General features: G+C 44.5%; 2 protein-coding genes across 4 annotated transcripts; one reads left to right on the top strand and one right to left on the bottom strand.

The window, feature by feature from the left end:
- Positions 1-1,495: 1,495 nt before the first annotated feature.
- LOC308610488 (zinc finger protein-like) lies at positions 1,496-12,243 on the bottom strand. 3 transcript variants are annotated; one of them, XR_014014562.1, is made up of 4 exons: positions 6,059-12,243; positions 5,922-5,972; positions 3,780-3,825; positions 1,496-1,894 (listed from the first exon to the last, which is right to left on the bottom strand). XR_014014562.1 is itself a non-coding variant. In XM_081259605.1 (4 exons), the coding sequence occupies exons 1-4, from the start codon at positions 6,480-6,482 to the stop codon at positions 1,733-1,735; spliced, it is 294 nt and encodes a 97-aa protein (XP_081115731.1). In that variant the 5' UTR covers positions 6,483-12,239; the 3' UTR covers positions 1,496-1,732. The 3 variants fall into 3 exon arrangements, 1 of the variants encoding a protein (XP_081115731.1); XR_014014563.1 differs by having other exon boundaries at positions 3,780-5,156; positions 6,448-12,243; XM_081259605.1 differs by having other exon boundaries at positions 6,448-12,239.
- Positions 12,244-14,934: 2,691 nt separating this feature from the next.
- On the top strand, positions 14,935-19,104 carry LOC308610489 (protein FAM170A-like; the record flags this gene model as incomplete). The annotated part of the gene is made up of 2 exons (XM_081259606.1): positions 14,935-15,004; positions 18,356-19,104. Coding segments are annotated over 2 exons (819 nt in total), but the record flags the coding sequence as incomplete, so codon positions are not given.
- Positions 19,105-20,417: the final 1,313 nt, after the last annotated feature.

Raw genomic sequence — 20,417 nt, 5'->3', positions numbered from 1 at the left:
TATTTCCTCCCCAAATGAATTTGCTCTGCTACTAAGAGCTCAAGGAAAGTCACAGGGAAAGCATTTTACTCAGTTTGGTTATAATTACAGGTTCTATACATATTTTTTGTGCAAGTTGATGAGGGCCAACTTGTACAGAAAGGCAAACACACACATACACACATCATGGGCACCTGAGAAGTTAGAATTAGGCTAGGAATTCATTTGAAGACAAAAAAACATTTAGCAATATCCCTTATTCACTCGGATTTGTTCACCGCCTACTAGCTATTTTCATGGAAGGCTAATTTCTCTATCCATTAACTCATTCGTTTATTCAAGAAATATTTAAGAGTTCCTGTCATGTACCAAGACTATGCTAAGCACTGAGGCTAGTGAGCAATAAACATATAACAGACCAAATTCCTCCTGCACTCCTGGATTACCCTCCAGTGGAAGAAAGAGAGGCGAGAAACAGGTGAACAAAATGTACATGAGTGAAACGCTTAGAGACAAAACAAGGCAGGGCAGAGAGAGTAAGAAAGAGAGGACTGTATTTCCCATAGGGTGGTCAGAGGACAGCCACCTCCTCATCTTTAAGGTGACTGACTGAAAGAAGTAGAGGCCTAAAAGATTACAGGTGAAAGAGCATTCCAGGCAGAGAGAAGGACAAGGAAAAGGCTCTGTGGCAGAAGCATCCTTTGCAGGTCTGGAAAAGATAGGGTAAGAGGGAGGAGAGGTGGTGTATTCAGGGAGGTGGTGGAGAACGAACAGCAGCCCACAGAAGGCTCTAGAAGCCACTTTAAGTGGTTTTTATTCTAAGTAAAAGAAGCCACAAGAGAATTTTGAAACAAGAACATAACCTGACTTAAAGTTACAAAAGATCACTTTGCCACCTAAAGAACAAACTGTGGGAGGAGAAGGGTGGCAACAGGTGACCAGTACAAAGACTATGCAATAATCCTGGAAAGAGATTTCCAACTGGGACCAGGTGATGGACAGCACAGGGCTGGTGAGAAGCAAAACAGACAGACAGCTAACCACAGGAACTCACGACTGCTTGGTTCTCACCTAAATTTCTATCTGCGTTGCTGAATTCATCAACCAAAGCCTCTCTTCTCTTTCTATATGTTTTGTATCTCGTTTGAAGAATGAGAACATGCAAAGTCACAAGTTAACATGAACGGGCTAGAGCGAAAGTTTACTAGAAATTTGAGTTCCAACTGCATATTCAAGGTATTGAAAGCTGTGTTTTTCAAACTTTGTATCACGACCCACTGAAGAAACAGCATTTATTTCACAACCTAGATACACAGGTAGAAAAGTATACATTACTAAAACGAAGCTTGAATGACCTATATCTAACCAATGTCTCTTTTCATGAAATCTGTTCCCACTGGCTCTCACACCACTCATGCCATCGCCCAGAGTTTCTGCTGCAATGTGTTGTACTCTTCCTAAGAAACTCTGATATTTTCTATACTTTTTTATTTCATTAAAAAATCACACGTAGGGCTCAATAAATTGGCTTTATGATCCACTAATGGCAGGGAGGGAAATCTGAAAAAGAATACACAAGGTACAGCAAGATACTGTCGATTTACAGTTCTTTTACAGAATAATTGAAAAGGACCTGAAACACACTGTTTGGAAAGACCAGAGGCATCCTCTCGTGTCCCACAGGAATTGCAAAAGTCTGGTCCCCAAACTCAGGGAACCACCTCAAGAGGCCCAAAGCCTTGAAACACCAAGGTCACAAAGACACTCGCAGAGAAAGGCTGTCCTCACCCACTGAGACCAGGTTCCGGAAGTTTTCCACCATCACATCCTGGTACAGCTTCCTCTGGGCCGAGTCCAGCAGCCCCAGCTCCTCCTCTGTGAAGGCCACGGCCACGTCCTTGAAGGTCACCGCCTCCTACGACAAACACCACCACCTCAATCTTATACCCAGTGGCCAGTGGAAGAGGGGCAGCCCCGAGGAGACGAGGAGGATGGGAAGTTGCTCCGGCTCCTGTGAGGTGTGCAGACTTCCCAGCACCCCCTCCTTCCATCCTGCCAATGCCACACACTGACTTTCCTCAGCCTCACCGGACGTGCAGCTATGAAAGAGAAAGCTTTGTGTATTTACCTGGGGCTCTCAGACAACTCATAAGTAAACTCCCTAGAATTCTAACCCCTGGATCCTGAACTAAAAAGCTTTCACTGTTTAATTATTATTGCCAAGTGCCCCAGAAACAGTTACCAATTCAGTCCTGGCAGTATTTGATGGCACCTGCTTTCTCATTGAGGTGGGAACCAGCTGAGAAGGAGTGTTATCTGTGGAAACTAACCAAAAGGCCATGCCAGGTCTCTGAATGAAAACTCTCTCTTTCCCCGTTTCTGTCTTTCGCTTGAATGCAATACTCTGACTCCAGACCCTTGGTTTTCTGGGTGAGTCTGAGTTGGTTCCTCCTTTTTTCACAACCCCTATTCTTTATATTTAAAACAAAGATGAAACCAAGCACCTCTTTATACAATTGTTCTGAGCTGTCTATGCAGTGACAAGTGCTTTAAGTACCACTGGACTTTTTAAACTAAGGTCATGTATTACTCTGATTAGAAAAAAATAGAAGATGGAAAAAGAAACAAACCAGTAAATAAAATACACAAAGGGTCTGACTCAAGCATGGGGAAGACTGAATCTAACTCTGGTCGTGAGAAAACTTCTAACCATACATTATTTTTTCTGCGTGAAGCAGCAGTTTGATCCTGCTGTGCTCTGCCGTATTTGGATATTCTACCAAAAAACATCCAAGGCACCACATGGAAAACATACCTCTTAAATTCTGAATACCTAAACCTACTATGTTAAGGGCAAAAAGGGGCAATATTCTTCAGAACAGATATTTTGAGAACAAGGTTAAATCAGGAACACTGTCACTGTAGTGCTCCGAAAACAGGAGAAGTCTTTCAACTCAATGTCTGTGAATAAAGAATAGTTTAAAAAATAGGTGCAGGGCTTCCCTGGTGGCGCAGTGGTCGAGAGTCCGCCTGCCGATGCAGGGGACACGGGTTCGTGCCCCGGTCCGGGAAGATCCCACATGCCGCAGAGCAGCTGGGCCCGTGAGCCGTGGCCGCTGAGCCTGCGCGTCCGGAGCCTGTGCCCCGCAACGGGAGAGGCCACAACAGTGAGAGGCCCGCATACCGGGGAAAAAAAAAAAAAAAAGGTGCCTAAGTTTGCAGGAACATGATAAAGCAATTAAAAGTGAATGTTAGCTAGTATTAAATGAAAAAAACAATTTAAAACTGTATCTATGTTATAAATACAAATACGCATCCATGAATACATATGATGAAGAGATTACAGAAATATAAAAGCAGCTAATTTGTAAGCAGGTAAGCAGTAGACTGGAAGATGTCCTTCATTTCCCTTAATTTTTCTTTTACTTGTAAAATAAAAAAATGATGAAATAAAACAAAAATTAAAACCGAAACCAATTAAATTTAACAGGAATTTTAAAAAAAGCACACATGGCACACTCAGGTCCTCATATGCTTAGACTCTCCTTGAAAGAGAAAACCCATATGGAACTATACCCAATATTTCGTAATAACCTATAAGGGAAAAGAATCTGAAAATATATGTATATATATGTATAACTGAATCACTTTGCTGTACACCTGAAATTAATACATTGTAAATCAACTATACTCCAATCAAAAAAAAAAAAAAAGAAAAAGAAAAAAAAAGAGGAAAACCTGTGTCCAACCTGAGTACAAAAATGGCGTTTTTAACAGCAAGAAAGGCAAGCTCTACTCACCTGGAATGTGCTCATTTTCTCTCTCCTTCTGGGGCAGTGCAGAGTCCTAGCAAGACAGACAGGGAAAGAAGAAGTCAAACTGGAAACTGGTTTAAAGAAAAAGAAGTCACTAACCCACGTGGTGCTCATTGTGAATTACCAAGGCTCCCAGTCCTCGGGGTGGCTACAGCTGATTATGCTTGATGAGCAGAGCCCCACGCAGATACCAGATGCCCCCGTGAACCCCCTCAGTGGCTGTGTGAGGAATGACCTGCCCATTCATACACAGTGGCCCCCTCACAGTGTGCCTGCAGCTTCCACAGGGGTCATTCTTATTCTGGGTATGGTGTAAACAGAGACCATGTAAGTCAGAGTAGGTTTTGGAGTCAATAGGCATGGGCTCTGATCAGGCTACGCCATTCACTAGCAGTGTCACCCTGGGCAAATTATGCACATCCCTTCGCCTCAGTTCTGTCCTCTGCCAGTAGGGGAGAACACGGGCATCCACCTCGTGAGATCGTCATAAGGTAGGAAGCTCTGAGAACACCACTGTCAGGGTTTCTTATTTCTTAGCAACTGCGGTAAAGCAGATGATATTTTAGTTAGAAATTATCCTTAGAGATGTGATTTCTACCAACAGAAGACTGTCAGACATGTGGAGGTCATACGTTGTTGCCCTGTTATGTGAGAGTCTTTAGACTTCTGAAAATCTCTGCTTGTCTTCCTAAAGATTTTGTGACTGCAACAATAATATTTAAATTGACATGGACAACTTTTTACAAAAGGTATAAAAATACGTTAAGTTTCTTTTTAGACAGGAAGTACCCTTTTGACAATTATGCACAGAGGTAAAGAGAACTAATAAAAGCCAGGATTCTGCAACAACAATAAAAAATAGTTTGACAGTCCATACCTAATTCAAATGAAAAAAGACAGGAATCTGAATTGTAATTATATCATCATAAATATAGGAAAGTTTAAGAAATAAATGGGAGACTTCCCTGGTGGTGCAGTGGATAAGACTCCACATTCCCAATGCAGGGGGCCCGGGTTCGATCTAGTACAAAAGATGGCAATGATTCCACTCCCCAAAGCTTGGGAGAGAGACATCTTCACAACTTCTAACGACCTCCATTTTGACTCTACACTTGCTAGCTGTCTTCTGCTCAACTCAGGATTCTGAAAGGGGCCCTGACAGTTGACAATAATTAGTGGGGGAATAAAATCATTGGACTAAGTAGGGCTTTGGTGAATCCAGCTCAGTTTTATCTGTGACATCCAGCAGGGTCAATTTCCTCGGCCTCAGTTTCCAGAAAAGACCCTCTCTTGAGCTTCTCGAATTTTCACGTGCATGTGAATTACTGCGGGATCTTGTTGGAATGCAGCCTCCTGGGCCCCCTACGCAGAAATTATAAATCAGAAGGTCTCGAATGGGGCTCAAGGCTGGGCATTTCTATCCAAGTGATGCCAGTGCCGCTGGTTTGTGGACCACAATTTGAGTAGCACTGCAGTGTAACATCAGTCCCACAAAAAACAGCCTCCACTACACAGAAACATACACAAAGAGTAACCAGACAAAAAGGCACTAAAACATTAACAACTGCTATCTTTACATCCTAAAGTTATAGATAATTAAAATTTTTCTTTATGTATATATCTGCATTTTTCCATAATGATTATGCTGCTTCTATGATATACATATTATTTGAAATAAAATAAATGACCCAGTTGAGAAAACTATCTTAAAAACTCATAAAATAGCCTAAACCTTGCTCTCAAGGTCCCCACAATTAAGTCCCAACCTACTTTCATGATATGATTCTAGCCAGTACCCTATGCTCAAAGAGAATATACCAAAGGGATTAGCAAACTCAGCTGCTGGACTCAAACTGCCTGGGTCCCAACCCCAGCTCTGCCTCCTACCATCGGGGTGAGGATGGGCCCACAGGGTTGTGTTCCCTGCCCCCAGCTCCTCAGCCTTAAAGTAGAGAAAACAGCAGTACCAATTCACAGAGCCACTGCCTGATGGAAATGTGGTCATGTGCATAAAGCTTTTAGAATGGAAATTAGTGACCAAGGCTCAGTTATCATCGTTACCCATGTCCCATACGTTCTACAATTTATAGGAATATCTTAAGTAGAAGAATGCCAAGTCCTACTCACGTGGGGCTCTGTTGCCTCTTCCTCCGTGCAGTGCTTTTTGAGAAGCCAGGGCTGGGGAAGGAAAGGAGACTGTGAAATACCAGGGCTGTTGTTTCCATCCCCACTAATTCATACCGCACCCCCTTCCGCCCCCGTACCAGCTAGAAGTCCTCTCCTTCCAAAACAGGCCAGGAGTCCAGGACAATTCAGCTTCCTGGGCTCACAGAATCCCGCTGCGAAATGGGTGCCTCCCGAATTAGCGTAGTATTAATACCAACAACGTATCAGGCAGTTGTAGACCTTTTACTTGTGCTATCTCGTTTCTTCTCACAACACTATGTTAACAAGGCATTCCTTTCTCCCCCCTTTTACCGAACAGCAACGGAGGCACAGAGGAGTTAAGCAACTCACCCAGTGTGACGCCGTATGAAGCGGTAGGGCTAGCTCATAGGTGGGGGACGGGGTCAGGTTAGGGGTGAAGAAAACCGGGGAGACCCTCAAACCCCAGGAGGCACGACCTGAGCCCACCCCATCCCGGGTACGTTACCAAACGCAAAGAAGCTCCGCCCGCGGGACGTACATCACCACTCCAGGCCCTCAAACCTCCGCTTTTAGCCGCCCCTCCTCTTTCTCCCCAAATGAAAGGTCTGCAAACGTTGGCCCCAGGCGCATGTCGGGGAAGCTTGAATGGGTCGTGAAGAGCGGACCTGAAACACCGCCATCACGCAAAACATGGCTGCTACGTGTCCTCCTGGGGCGGAAGTGCCTGCGACTAACCCGGAACTCCTGGACCACATTTCCCAGAATTCCGCGGGTAAACCTTTACAGCGAGGCGTTACTGTAGCTGCAGTATATGGGACTACACGAGTTTACGAGCTCTGGACTACATGTCCCAGAATGCAAGGGTGGGTGCGGGGGTGTCTACCGGCACCAGCTCTGGACTACATGTTTTCACTCTGGTTTTCACTTTCCGGAATCCCTGAGAAGGTCTCGGGCAGTCTTGCCGTTCTACTGTGTAGGCTTCAGAAGAGTGTAGATTCTGTTCATTGAAAGGCGTACAAACTCAGTAGAATTTTGGACGTCTTCAAGAGGCTAAGCGACATAAAAGCATTACCAGCCACGAAGGCTTCCTGGTAAACCCCAAAGAGTTTCACCATTGGAATAAGGGGAGAAGGAAACTGGGCTTTCTTTGGCAGGGACTGAAGCCAAACGCCAAAACACCTCATTCCCTGAGATTGTGTAAAGGTGAACGTGTTTTGTTAGCATCTTACAACCCGTGCAGAAGCAAGGGAAAATCCTTTCTAGAGACAGACATCAACATCCTAGGTCTCAAGTTATTTCTGTAATTATAAAATCTGTGACATTGCTATTTGACCAAGTGAACTTTAAGGGGAAGGAAAAAGCATTACTTGACATACGGAGGGACACTTCACAGTCATAAAAGTTTCCAATTATCAGAAACTAATAACTTCAGCTGATACTTTATAAAGCAAAAATTGACAGAACCATGAAGAGAAACATTCAAATTCATAATTGGATCTGGAGATTTGAACACATACATAGAGGGAAATGTTGAGCCTTAAAAGCATATATTAAAGTAGAAAGGGGGGCTTCCCTGGTGGCGCAGTGGTTGAGAGTCCGCCTGCCGATGCAGGGGACACGGGTTCGTGCCCTGGTCCGGGAAGATCCCACATGCCGCAGAGCGGCTGGGCCCGTGAGCCATGGCCGCTGAGCCTGCGCGTCCGGAGCCTGTGCTCCGCAACGGGAGAGGCCACAACAGTGAGAGGCCCGCGTACAGCAAGGAAAACAAAAACAAAACAAAACAAAAAAAAACAAAGTAGAAAGGAAGTTGAAAATTGATTCAGAAAACATCCATTTCAGGAAGTTAATAAATGAATAATAAAACTGAAGAAGGCAGATGGAAAAATATAAGATCAGATTAATGAAATACAAAATAAAGTAGATCCCACACACACCCACAAAACAGAAATTAAAGAAAAAAACAAAACAAACAAAAAAAGATCATCCATAGTATAAACAAAGATTTTTTCAAAAATTTGTTCCAAATTCTTTCAGGAAAATATCCTCCAAGAACTATTCCTGACTTAAGCCAACATAGCACACAGGATTTCTTTCCACTACAAGTAAAGTGAAATCTTGGATATAGCATGATGAAATACGGTAACATGATTAAGTTTTATTTATTCACCTCCTGTTCCCTGTGGCACCCTCCACTCCCTTCTCTACCCCGTAAGCTACCATTCTAATTTGTTTGATGTGTTTTCTTTTGGGTGTGTTCTTGTGCACAATGTGCACTTGTGTATATTTTCGATTCATATAAATAATATTGTGTCATAAAATTCATTCTGGTGTTTATTTCCTTCATTCAGGAGTATATTTTTAAGATTCACCCATCCGGGCTTCCCTGGTGGCACAGTGGTTGAGAGTCTGCCTGCCGATGCAGGGGACGCGGGTTCATGCCCCAGTCTGGGAAAATCCCACATGCCGTGGAGCGGCTGGGCCCGTGAGCCATGGCTGCTGAGCCTGCACGTCCGGAGCCTGTGCTCCGCAGCGGGAGAGGCCACAACAGTGAGAGGCCCACGTACCGCAGAAAAACAAACAAACAAAAAAAAACATTCACCCATCTATCTAATTTGTTTCATAGAGTTCCATTTTCTGCACCCACATTTTACCTGTACTCTTCCAACTGCCATGCCAATGACAATAAAGTAAACATCTTCTTACATTTGTTTATAGACGTATCTGAGAATTTCTTTGGAATACATACCCGAGTGAAATTATTTCATAGCAAATGTGTATACTTTAATAATATAGCCAGATTGACTTCCTGAAGGGCTACACCAGTCCAGATTACCAAAGAGTTGCACGTCAGGTTTTTGTGCAACCACTTACCTTCATTTGGACGACTCATCACCGTTTTGCTAGTGTATTAAGTGTATAGTAGTATCTTGTTTTAGTTAAATTTCTCTGATTTCTAATAAGTTTGATCTTTTATTCAAATGCTTGGTAGCTTCATCTATAAATGTCTACTTAAAACTTTTGCCCCATTTTCTAATGTGGATGCTATCTTTTTCTTCCTCATTTCTATTACATATTCTGATTATTAATACCTTTTCAGTTTTACCAATTACAAGTATCCTTTCCTAATTGGGCACGTGTTTCTAAAATTTTTCTATTGTGTTCTTCATGGAATAGAAATCTTTAATTATAAGATAATAAACCAATAATTTCTTAATATCTGTGCTTCTGAAACTCCTCAGGTGAAAAAATATATTTCTACCTTTTAAAAATTAACTTTCTAGACTTATCTTTCACATGTAGGTCCTTTAAATATTTTGGAGTCTATTTATGTACATTTTATTACATGGGATCCACTTTTATTTTTCTCCAAGAGAAATTCTTAAAAATAGTGATATTCATGGCTTGAAGATTCAATATTACAAAGATATCAGTAATCCTCAAAATGATCTATAGGCTCAGTCAAACCCCAATAAAAACACCAGCATTTTTTCCCCTTGGAAATTGATGAGATGTTTACAAATATTATGTGGGAAAGCAAAGAGCTACAAGAAGAGCTGGGGGCTTCCCTGGTGGCGCAGTGGTTGAGAATCTGCCTGCTAATGCAGGGGACACGGGTTTGAGCCCTGGTCTGGGAAGATCCCACATGCCACGGAGCAACTAGGCCCGTGAGCCACGTAGTGAGCCTGCGCGTCTGGAGCCTGTGCTCCCCAACAAGAGGCCGTGATAGTGAGGCCCACGCACCACGATGAAGAGTGGCCCCCGCTTGCCACAACTAAAGAAAGCCCTCGCACAGAAACGAAGACCCAACACAGCAAAAATAAATACATAAACTCCTACCCCCAACATCTAAAAAAACATAAAAATAAAAAATAAAAGAAGAGCTGGGACAATCTGAAAGAAGAATGAAAAGAAAGATATTAGTCACATTAAATCTTACTATAAATCTACAATATAAGATAGTCTGGTGTTCGCTCAAGGATAGACAAGATAATAGACATCAAAATCCATGTTGAAACAGACATTATAACAACGTGTAAAAAGAAAACACTGCAGGGAGTTCCCTGGTGGTCTAGTGGTAAGGATTTGGCGCTTTCACTGTGGTGACCCTGGTTCAATCCCTGGTCAGGGAACTGAGATCCTGCAAGCCACGCAGCACGGCCAAAAGAAAAAAGAAAGAAAAGAAAACACTGCAGCAGAGAGGGGAAAGAACTCTTGTTAATACAGTTGATCCTTGAACTAGGGTTCAAGGGGGTTAGGGGTGCCAACCCTCTGCTAAGCTGAAAATCCAAGTATAACTTATAGCCAGTCCTCTGTACGTACATGGTTTCTCCATAATCGGCAATTCTGCATCTGAGGATTGAACCAACCTTGGATCGTGAAGTAGTGCAGTATTTACTATTAAAAAAAATCCTCGTATAAGTGCACTTGTGTAGTTTAAACCCATGTTGTCCAAGGGTCAACTATTGGTTCTCAGTCAGCTGGATATCCATATGGGAAAAATATTAATCATTACTGCATAGGATATAAAAATATAAATTGCAGAAGATCTGCAGACTTAAATTTGAAAAGTAAACAATGATGCTTTAGGAAAGAAACGTAAGATAACAGCCTTTTTGCCTTGGAGTAGGAAGAATTTCTTAAGACCAAAAAAGTCACCAACTGTGAAAGAAAAAATTGAAAAATTGGACTATTTTAAAGTTAAGAAACACTGTAAACCCAAACGCAGCACTCTTGGGCCAAAAGTGAGAGATATTTTAAAAACATCTATGGAATAAAAGACTCAGATGCATCCCTCATGCCCATGCATTCTTCAAGGGTCAACTGTATCTACCAAAGTTGAACATATACCCTAGAACCCTTTGGCTCCACCCATAGAAATATCCCTCAAACAAGTGCACAAGGCACATTCTAGATTGCTCACATCACCACTAACTGTGATAGCCAAGAATGGGGAAGTACCCAATACCCACCAATAATGGGATTAATAAATAGATTTTGATATGTTTACACACTGCAATAATATCCACCAATGAAAATGAATCAAAGGTATCCACTCCCAACAATATGGATAAATGTCATGGATATACTGTGGAGCAAATGAAGCCAACACAAAATAGCACCTGTTACACGACTCCATTTATATCAAGTACAAAATAGGCTAAGTGAATCTACACCATTACAAATTAGTGGCTACCATATGGAAAGGAAGGTTACTAGAAAGAGCCAAAAAGGGATGCTTCTAGGGCTTGGGGTTTGTCCTGGTCCTCCAAGAACTAGACGGCAAAGTGCTGAGAAAGACTTTAATGAACAAATCTTTCATTAGGGAAAACATCGGAGAGGAAATGGCAGGGAGCTCTGGAAGGCTGGCGGAGCTATCAGCTCATAGTGCAAGTCTGACCCTGAGTGAAGATTTGGAAGAAAGATTTGGTAGATCATCCGAGACTGCCTTGTCATCCACGTAAACTCCTTCAAGGCTGTCAGAGTCCTTGAAAAAAGGTCACTGGACAGAGGAATCCTGGTCTCCAAGAAATGGCCTGCCTTAGGATCCCTGCTGTGCTGACTAGGAGCAATCAGGGGCAAGGCCGGCCTCCAGGCAAACCTGGTGATGGGTTTAAGAGCAGCAGCTGGGACCTTTGGCCAGTTATGCTCCCTGTGGTCATAACTGTGAAACAGGAGACTCTCAACGTGGATGCTTCCTTGCGATAAGATCTGGTTCTTTATTTCTGTCAGTAATAGTACTGAAGCAACGTTGCGTCCTTCTCAGTATAGCATACCCCAGAGATCTAAAACGTTCGTTTGTTCTGTTATTGATCATGTTCATCTCTTGGCTAAGGTAGTGTTCACCAAATTTATACCTACTGTATTTCTTGTTGTGATTAATACTTTGTGGAGAGATACTTTGGGTTTTGTAGCATCCTGCTCCTTGTAAACTTTCAACCAGTAGTTTTATAATTCATGGATTACTCTTGCCAGAACCTATCATTACTATGATGGTTGTAAATAAGGATTTTTACATTACATCATTCCTTCTATATATTTATGGTTTGGCATTCTATTATGAGAGCCCTTCCTTCCCTCCCTTCCTCTTTTTTTATTCATATTCTGTATGATAATTGTTTATTTTATGGCCAAATTGCTCAGATTTACCCAGTGTGAGTCTCTTCAAGCTGGATCTTTTTACACATCCCGCCACTCTTTCCTACTTTCTGGCACAGTAAATTTTCTCCAGGATCATTCTACACTTTCCTTGCTCCAGCCCTGAAATAGAAACGTGGATATACATGCTTATATACATCACATACACATGTGTGTGTTTGTATATACTCACACTTCCATATCTACTTCTGTAAATACCTAGCATGTGCACTCACTCCCTCTCTCTCTCTACAGATGGGTGGACGGATGGATGGATGGATAGACAGATCTGTATAAATAACTTATGGTCAGACTTCCATACCGTGGTTCCTCTGTATCTGCAACCATGGGTTCAACCAACCACAGATCATGTAGTACTGTAGTAATTACTATTAAAAAAAACCCTGCATATAAGTGGACCTGCCCAGTTCAAAACCATATTGTTCAAGGGTCAACTGTAACTTGCTAAATAAAGCCCTTTAACCAACTATATTAAAAATACCACCATTGGTCTGCGTATGGAACGCCATCCAAACCTGCTTTGTCCTTACTGGTTCCACATCCAGAGGGTCCTCTGCTATTATGCTCAGTTCTCTCCCCTTGTGCATCTTTTCAACAAGAGCAACTTTTTTTTTTTACACCTCCACAATGTAGGTATATCCACTTTTGTTTCTAGCTCCAGGATTTTCCCTCTCCCTATTATGGATCTGTAGTTAAAGCACAGCATAAATAATAAAGCTTCAATTGTTGAAACTCATGAATTTTTCTGTGTATGCAAAATAATCTGAGAACTGTTTTGTTTTTGAAATTGGCTTCCGGAGTTCCTACCATAATTTTGATCTTATATGCCTTATGACAATATAGAACAATCATATAAGGTCTTAACTTGCTATTGCAGAGACTGCGCTCAACCTAGGTCCACAGAATGCTCTGATGTCATCATTGAGGTCACAGAATTCCACTGTGCGCCTGGCAACCTTGCAAACATAACAGCCCTGGTGAGCACTAGGCAGTACTGCTGGTTCACTAAGTGGTACAAGTTTTTCAGCCATTTAGGAGACTTGACTATTTTTATTTGTATTGAATCATTTCAACGGATTGCCCAAGAGCCAACAAGGGCCAACCTGTAGGGAAGAGGAGGAGTTGGACATCTCTTGAGGCATCTTCTAAGGGAGACTTCTAGTTGGTACCATGAAACGGCGACAAAAGAGGAAACATCTGGAAAATGAAGCTCCTAAGATCTTCACATTTGGGGCAGTTTTCATTTCAGCTGTGCTTCAAATTGCTGGCTGGAGACGGCCTGTTGGAAGGTGGCTGAAAGCAAGTAGCAATCCTTCGGGCAGCCTGGCCCTTCTCGACTGTCAGACATCTTCAGGGATATTCTAGGAAATGTTGTTTGTTCTAGAGAAGGGAGGGAAACAATCCAATTGTCCAATAATGCTTGAATGGAAAATAAATGATGCTATATGCATGTGATGAAATAATATCAAGCAGTCAAAAATCAAAGACCTAGATCTATATGGATTCACGTGGATAAATCTTGAAAACATAATATTGATTGAAAGAAAATAAGATCAAGAACGTTAGATTGTGATAACAGGTATGTAAGTATTTAAATATTTAAATCAATTCAACATATTGCTTCTATATATATATAGATGCAAGAAAATAAACTTTATCCAAAGAACACATTATTTACATTTCCTATGCTCATTTATCTAGGAGACCCAAAAGAACCCACAGATAAACTAGCAGGAACTAATAAGACGGTTCAACAAGGCACACACATACAAGATCAATAAATTTTAAAAGTCAATCAGGCTCCTCTACACTGGCGATAACAAATTAGAAAGTGTAAAAGAAAATAAGAAAAAAAGAAGATCTAAAAATTGTCACAAGAGCCATATAAATTATTTAGAGCTAAGCATACGTAGAAGGCAATATAACTAACAAAGTGAGTACGAACAGTTAAACTCCACCCAACCCAAGGTTAGGAAAAGACTGTTGTTACTTTATGAGAACAGACCCTCTTCTTAAGTGGCAGATCAGTAAGTGAGAGTGAATCAAAGAAACACAGCATTTGAAAAGTCAGCTAGTCCAAGCCTCTTGATGGCACATACAGAAGCTGAAGCCCAGATAGGTTGAGTTACTTGGTAAAGGGCCCAACGTCCTGACTCAAGGACTAGCATTTTTCACTCATTCGTAAGACACAATCAAATGCAGTACCTTGGAAAGAGATGGGAAAAAAATGAAGAAATCAATTATATAGTTCCTCATCTTTAAGTACAGAAATAGCTGTGACAAAATTACACGTATTGAGGGAAAATTGAAGTGCAGAGTTTAAAATGTCAATAATCCACAGGGAAACTGGAGACCACTGAAAATATTCATATTAAATCTCTCTAGAAAAGACATGAAAAGATCTCCACTCAAAATGTGAATTTTATAATAGACATGGTATGATACAATTTATAATAGATATGGTATGAACCTTTCCCTTTCACGGGAAAGGTTCAGCTGGGAAAAAGGAAATGTTCTTGAAAATGGGGCCTGTGCTATTGCAGACACTGTGCTCCACCTAGGTCCACGGAATGCTCTGATGTCATCACTGAGGTCACAGAATTCCACTGTGCGCCTGGCAACCTTGCAAACATAACAGCCCTGGTGAGCACTAGGCAGTACTGCTGGTTCACTAAGTGGTACAAGTTTTTCAGCCATTTAGGAGACTTGACTATTTTTATTTGTATTGAATCATTTCAACGGATTGCCCAAGAGCCAACAAGGGCCAACCTGTAGGGAAGAGGAGGAGTTGGACATCTCTTGAGGCATCTTCTAAGGGAGACTTCTAGTTGGTACCATGAAACGGCGACAAAAGAGGAAACATCTGGAAAATGAAGAGTCCCAGGAAACTGCCGAGAACGGAGGAGGTATGTGGGGGGCAACATGCTGGGGCACATGGGTTTCTGCCAAACTAAACCTTCTCTAGGATGGGGGGGACTGAGAACGTGTCACCTGTGAAGCAGGGAGCGAGAGACCTTGTCTCACTGACGCTGCCGTATCCATCCGGAGGGTCCCTGTGGTGTGAGACGGCACAGAACGGCCAGATGCCCCCTGGGAGATGGGAGGTCAGCTCCGCTGGTCTGAGGACTCTCCCCTGGGGCAGCCGGGCCTGGAGCTCTGTCGGACTCATAGCAGGCTGCATCCTGCTTGCACAGACCTAGAGGTGCAGCTTTTCTCAGTCCCCGATTTCTCTCTTATTCTCTTGGATCTTTCCCTGGGGTCATGAGGTGGGGGATGTGAAGGATGCAAGGATGCTGAGAGAGACCCATGAGTTGCTTGGCCTCTTTTACCAAAGTGGAAAGAGAAGCCCCATGAGTTGAAGGCCCTGTTGAAAAATATCTTGACAAGTGGAATGCACTTTGAAAGAAGATTGTTTGTCTAGGGATGGTGTCATATTGAAAGCAAGGAGGTTTTATTCCTTCAACAGGAAGAATTTCCCAAAGGAGATCAAGGGAAGGGAAGGGTTTTCCAGAGACTGAGACCGCGTGAGCAGGGGTGAGAAATGGCCTCAGGGTCCTGCGGGGAGCTCTGAGAGCCACGGGCCACGGGGTGCCTGCGTGCATTAAATGTAGGCGAGTAGCTTGCCCTGGGAGAGGGGTGGTCACCCCAGAGCTCCAGCTAGAGGCCTCTGCCCCAGATTAGAGCCCAGTAGCTCCTACCAGGCCCAGGGCCCTGGAGACTGTAGGATGGGCCCTGGGAATGGAGCTCTAGACAGCAGGCAGATTTCCAGGCAGTGGCTGGGACAGGCTGGGGAAGGCAATGAGTGCCCCTGACCATTCAGAATATTTTGCTCTGTGTTCCTGTGTGTGACTCTGTGTGTGTGTGTGTGTGTGTGTGTGTGTGTGTGTGTGTGTGTGTGTGTGTGTGTGTGTGTGTGTGTGTGTGTGTGTGTGTGTGTGTGTGTGTGTGTGTGGTAGTGCAGAGAAGAGCGAGATGAATGGGGTTAGAGTGCTTACCAGATATAAAGTCTGCGTGGTAAAGTTCTTGTCACCCTGCCTGGACCTGGCTGACACTCGGTGTACGTAAGAGTGTATACAGAATTCTTGTTAGGGGTGTTTCATGAGACAGTAACTCATACACCCATGTACACTCTGATACAGCAAAAATATCACACACCCCACATATAACTTCCTTAGTAAACCACACACAGCACATGGAGGTATATACATGCATCCCTTCTGTACTACGTTCTCATACAACCCACCTGTATCACAATCGTCTCCTCTAACACCAAACGCTGGAGATGAGATATGTATATAGACACACACACTATATATATAGGACACACACACACACACACACACTATATATATATGTATCTCCTCAACTCTTGCACAAACACAGCTAACTTCAGCCATCTCTAAATACCTCTATAAGAACCAGTCACGTGTCATACACACCACACTTATAACACATTCTTGAGTAATGCCAGACCCGCTTTGTACAAACCACAGTAAACCACAGTCTCAGTAACCCAGGTCAGGATGGCCAGAGAAAATATGGGCTATCCAGTTCAATTTGAATTCCAGATAAACAACAAGTAATTTTTCAGTATCAGTATGTCCCACATATTGTATGGGCCATACTTACACTAAAACTAAGTCAGGCCAAACACTGCATGGGAATACTTACACTAAAAAAGTATTCTGGGTTTATCTGAAACTGAAATTTAACTGGGTGCCTTGTATTCTTGTTCGCTAAGTCTGGCAACCCTTATATACTTACCACCAGCTGATGTATTATATATTTATTGTAGTTTTGTTTAGTGTGTGTCTTCCCCTACTAGAATGTGCAGCGTTACCAAAGACTACAACAATGGAAGAGTGCCGGATACACAGGAGTAGCTGCTTACTGAATCTTGGTGACTGAATGAATGAACACGCACCATAAATACAAGCCACACCATGTAATGAGGAAAAGTTACATGTCCCAGAATTCCTGACTTGTGAACAGAAACCATGCACACAAAGGCCACAGACACAGATAGACACATCTGCACTGTGCTCCCCATGCCAACCCCACACTTACCACAGACTTAACTGATACACATCACTCACTCTTCCCACACACTCACAGTCACCACCGAGGCCTACATTACCAACTAGTCAGTGAGAGAATAAGTATGGATTGGAATTAAATCCTGGAGTATCCACTGGGAACCACACTCTCAACTGTGTGTATTCACTGCACCTGACACGTGTCACACACTCAGTAAATATTTGTGGACAGAGGACTGATGAACCCACCCTGAGCCTTTCATTCCTCCCTCAGGAATCTCGAAGTCACAAGAGGATCCCCCTCGGCTTGGATCCACTGTGGTGGCCCAAGGCTGCAGCCCAGGGCCAGGGGAGGTCTCCTCTGCCTCTAAATACTTCTTCTGTACTTCTACTCGGCGCAAGCTCAGCTACGCTGGTAAGGGCGCAGGGCTCCTCAGGTGAGGGGGTGCTTGGCTGTGAGGCAGGAGGCACACAGATCCCAGGGAGGCTGAGAGGAAACCCAGGGTCATCAGAGGTGATGAGGGCTCTGTGGAGGAGCCTGGGCAGGATGGCTGAGCTGTTCCGAGGGCGTGGATGCCAGCTGAGTCTGGGTGTGTGTGTGTGACTACTGCTACTACCATGGTGGGGAAGTCAAGGAGCAGGGGCCGGAAAGGTCTGGGCTTGAGGTGGAGGGAAGAGGGACCAGATTAAGCATCTTCAGAGGAAAATGTAGGCTTTGTCTTTGCCTTTGCTTCCAGAGAAGGACAGAGTTCTGCATCATACACCTCCAGCCTGAGAGCAGGACCATCCAGCTCAGGTGCACACAGCTCACACATACACGCGCCCTCCAGGCACAGCCCTTCTCAGTGCACATCAACCCCAAGCACGTGCTCCACAGTACTCTCCTCCTGCACCACAGCCCCATTCCACAAGGAATGCACCACCGATATTCCCAAACTCACACTCCTCGTCGTACACGCATCCAGCCGCATCCCTCACATACCACAGCCCTCACCACCATACTCCACACCCCTGTATACAGACACCGCTCCAGTATCCCCCCCACGCACATGAAAAGCCCACAGATGACACCAGATACACCACTCCGTCCTACGGCCAACAGACACCAAGCTCGCGACATAGCTATGTCGTGCCAATGTCCCTCTCTCGTCTACCACACCTGCTCCCTCAGCTTCCGGCATGGCCCATGCATGTTATTATGATTTTAATTTCCTTTTTCAGGAATCCGGAGATTTCATCGAGACACTGCCCAGCCTAGAGCAGCCCTAGCCCAGGATCAGGGAGAAGGAGAGACCGCTCCCCCATCACACTGTGTCTCCTCCTCACCCTCTTCACCCTCTAAGAACTATCTGCACCCAGACAAAGAGGAAAGGGGCATGAAAATATACTACATGCAGGTACAAGTGAACAAGGGTGTCGCTGTCTCCTGGAAGACAAAGAAACCCTTGGAGTTGCCTGAAAAGCAGCTGAGGATAGAAGAAGTGACCCTTCCTGAGGATGTGTGCGCAGTAGCCACTGAGCCCTCTTCTGATGTGTCCACCGAAAGCCTCCTGTCTGACAGTGAGCCCACTGGGGAGGAGAAAGAGTATGAGGAAAGGGCCGAGCCAGGCAGCCCATCAGGGCCACCTGCCGTCGAGGAGAGACCCAGCGCCAAGACAGCGGACTGGATGGTGACCATGGAGACCGGCTTCAGGTGCATGGCCTGCTGCCGGGTCTTCCCCGCCTTGGAGATCCTCCAGCAGCACGTGAAGTTCGGCATCCTGGAGGGCTTCAGCTGCCGTGTCTCTCATCTCACCATGGTCCAGCTGATGGGCAATGTGGAATCCAAGAGCACCCCTGAGGAGGAGGACGAGGAGGAGGAGGAGGAGAACGAGGAGGAGGAGGACGACGAGGAGGAGGAGGAGGAGGAGGAAGAGAAGCAAGAAGAAAAGGAGAATGAGGGAGCGCAGCCCACGGGGGAAGGCCCCAGCCCAAAGAGACCCCGCAGGCAGGGTCTTTTCTCTCCTTTGAGTTCCAAACAGCAACTGAGATTCATGGGACCGAAGATCCTGGAAGACGGTGTGGCCGTCCCTCGGAAGAGGTAAGGCTTGAGGCTGGCAGTCTTCTGAGCCTATGTCACGAGGGCCCAGAGGAGTCTAAGGGAAGGGGCCGCACACATGTGCTGGTTGACCTAATGGCTCTGCAGTTGCATCAAATGGGACACACCCAGCACTACCAAAGGCATTGAGCTCTGTTGACGTAAACAAGAAGGTGGAGCCTTTTCCTAGGAGTTTTCTCAGGGTCTGCACGACGGACCTCAACTCTTAGAGGACGTACTGCCAGCAGCGCCTTCTCGGCAGAGAGAGCCAGGAGTGGTCTCCAGAGAGGACAGGGGCCCTGGCAGGACCAGACCGTTGAGGTCTGAGAGCCTTGGGCCTGAGCCGAGATCTCACCCGGACCACTGGACCTAGCCTTCTGTGACAAAGGGGAATATGAAAGAGAGTCACGTGGAAATGAGGTCCCCCGAGATATGGAAATGTTCCAGAACCTTCGTTGCGTGGTAGTTGATCTGGAGCCAAGCTCACTGTGGTGTGTGTGGCTCTGAGCATTAAGGCAACGCTGGAGGGTAACCCTGACCAGCAGAGCTTGGAGTGCTGCTTGTCTCTTCCTGTTCTACCTCATTTGTTTTATCCCTTCCAGGGAGAAGAAAGGACCCTCGGGAGAGTAGCAGACAGAAGGCCGTGGTCTGAAGGAGGATGAAGGGACCGGCACTCAGTCTAACATCATATGACGATAGAAGCGTCCTATGCAATAAAGGGCATTTTCCAAACCTTTCCTGGAGCTTTTATTTAATTACATTTTTCTATCTATGCATCTATCTGTCATCTACATCTGTATCTTTCAAGGTTTGTGAACAAGCTTTCACATAAGCACTAGAGACGTCCACCAGCATTTTCCAGAAGAGGCCTGCAAATTGCTGGGGACTCCTCACAAATAGGGAATGGCCACAACCCCTGCCACACAGACTATGCGCGTGGCCCTCCTGACGTACTCCCACTCTCTCTCTGCATTTCCCAACGTCTGAGATGAGGGTGCTGGCTGGAGGCAATGATCACGTGCAGGCTGAATCTTCTCCAGATTCTGATTCTCTTCCTGGGCCTATCGTCCTCAAGCACAGTCTCCATGTCCCTGGCCACACTGATCTCTCTCCTTCAGTCCTTCCCTCCCTCGCTCTCCTGCCTCCCAGTGCAGAGAATACTGTTTTGCATTTGAGACGACATTTAGTTTTTGTTCACAGAATTCT

Source organism: Mesoplodon bidens (genome assembly GCF_964165515.1).
Source record: "Mesoplodon bidens genome assembly, contig: HAP1_SCAFFOLD_1360, whole genome shotgun sequence".
Taxonomy (NCBI): Eukaryota; Metazoa; Chordata; class Mammalia; order Artiodactyla; family Ziphiidae; genus Mesoplodon; species Mesoplodon bidens.
Note: the sequence above shows the minus strand (reverse complement) of the source record. Positions and strands in the feature narration are given on the sequence as shown.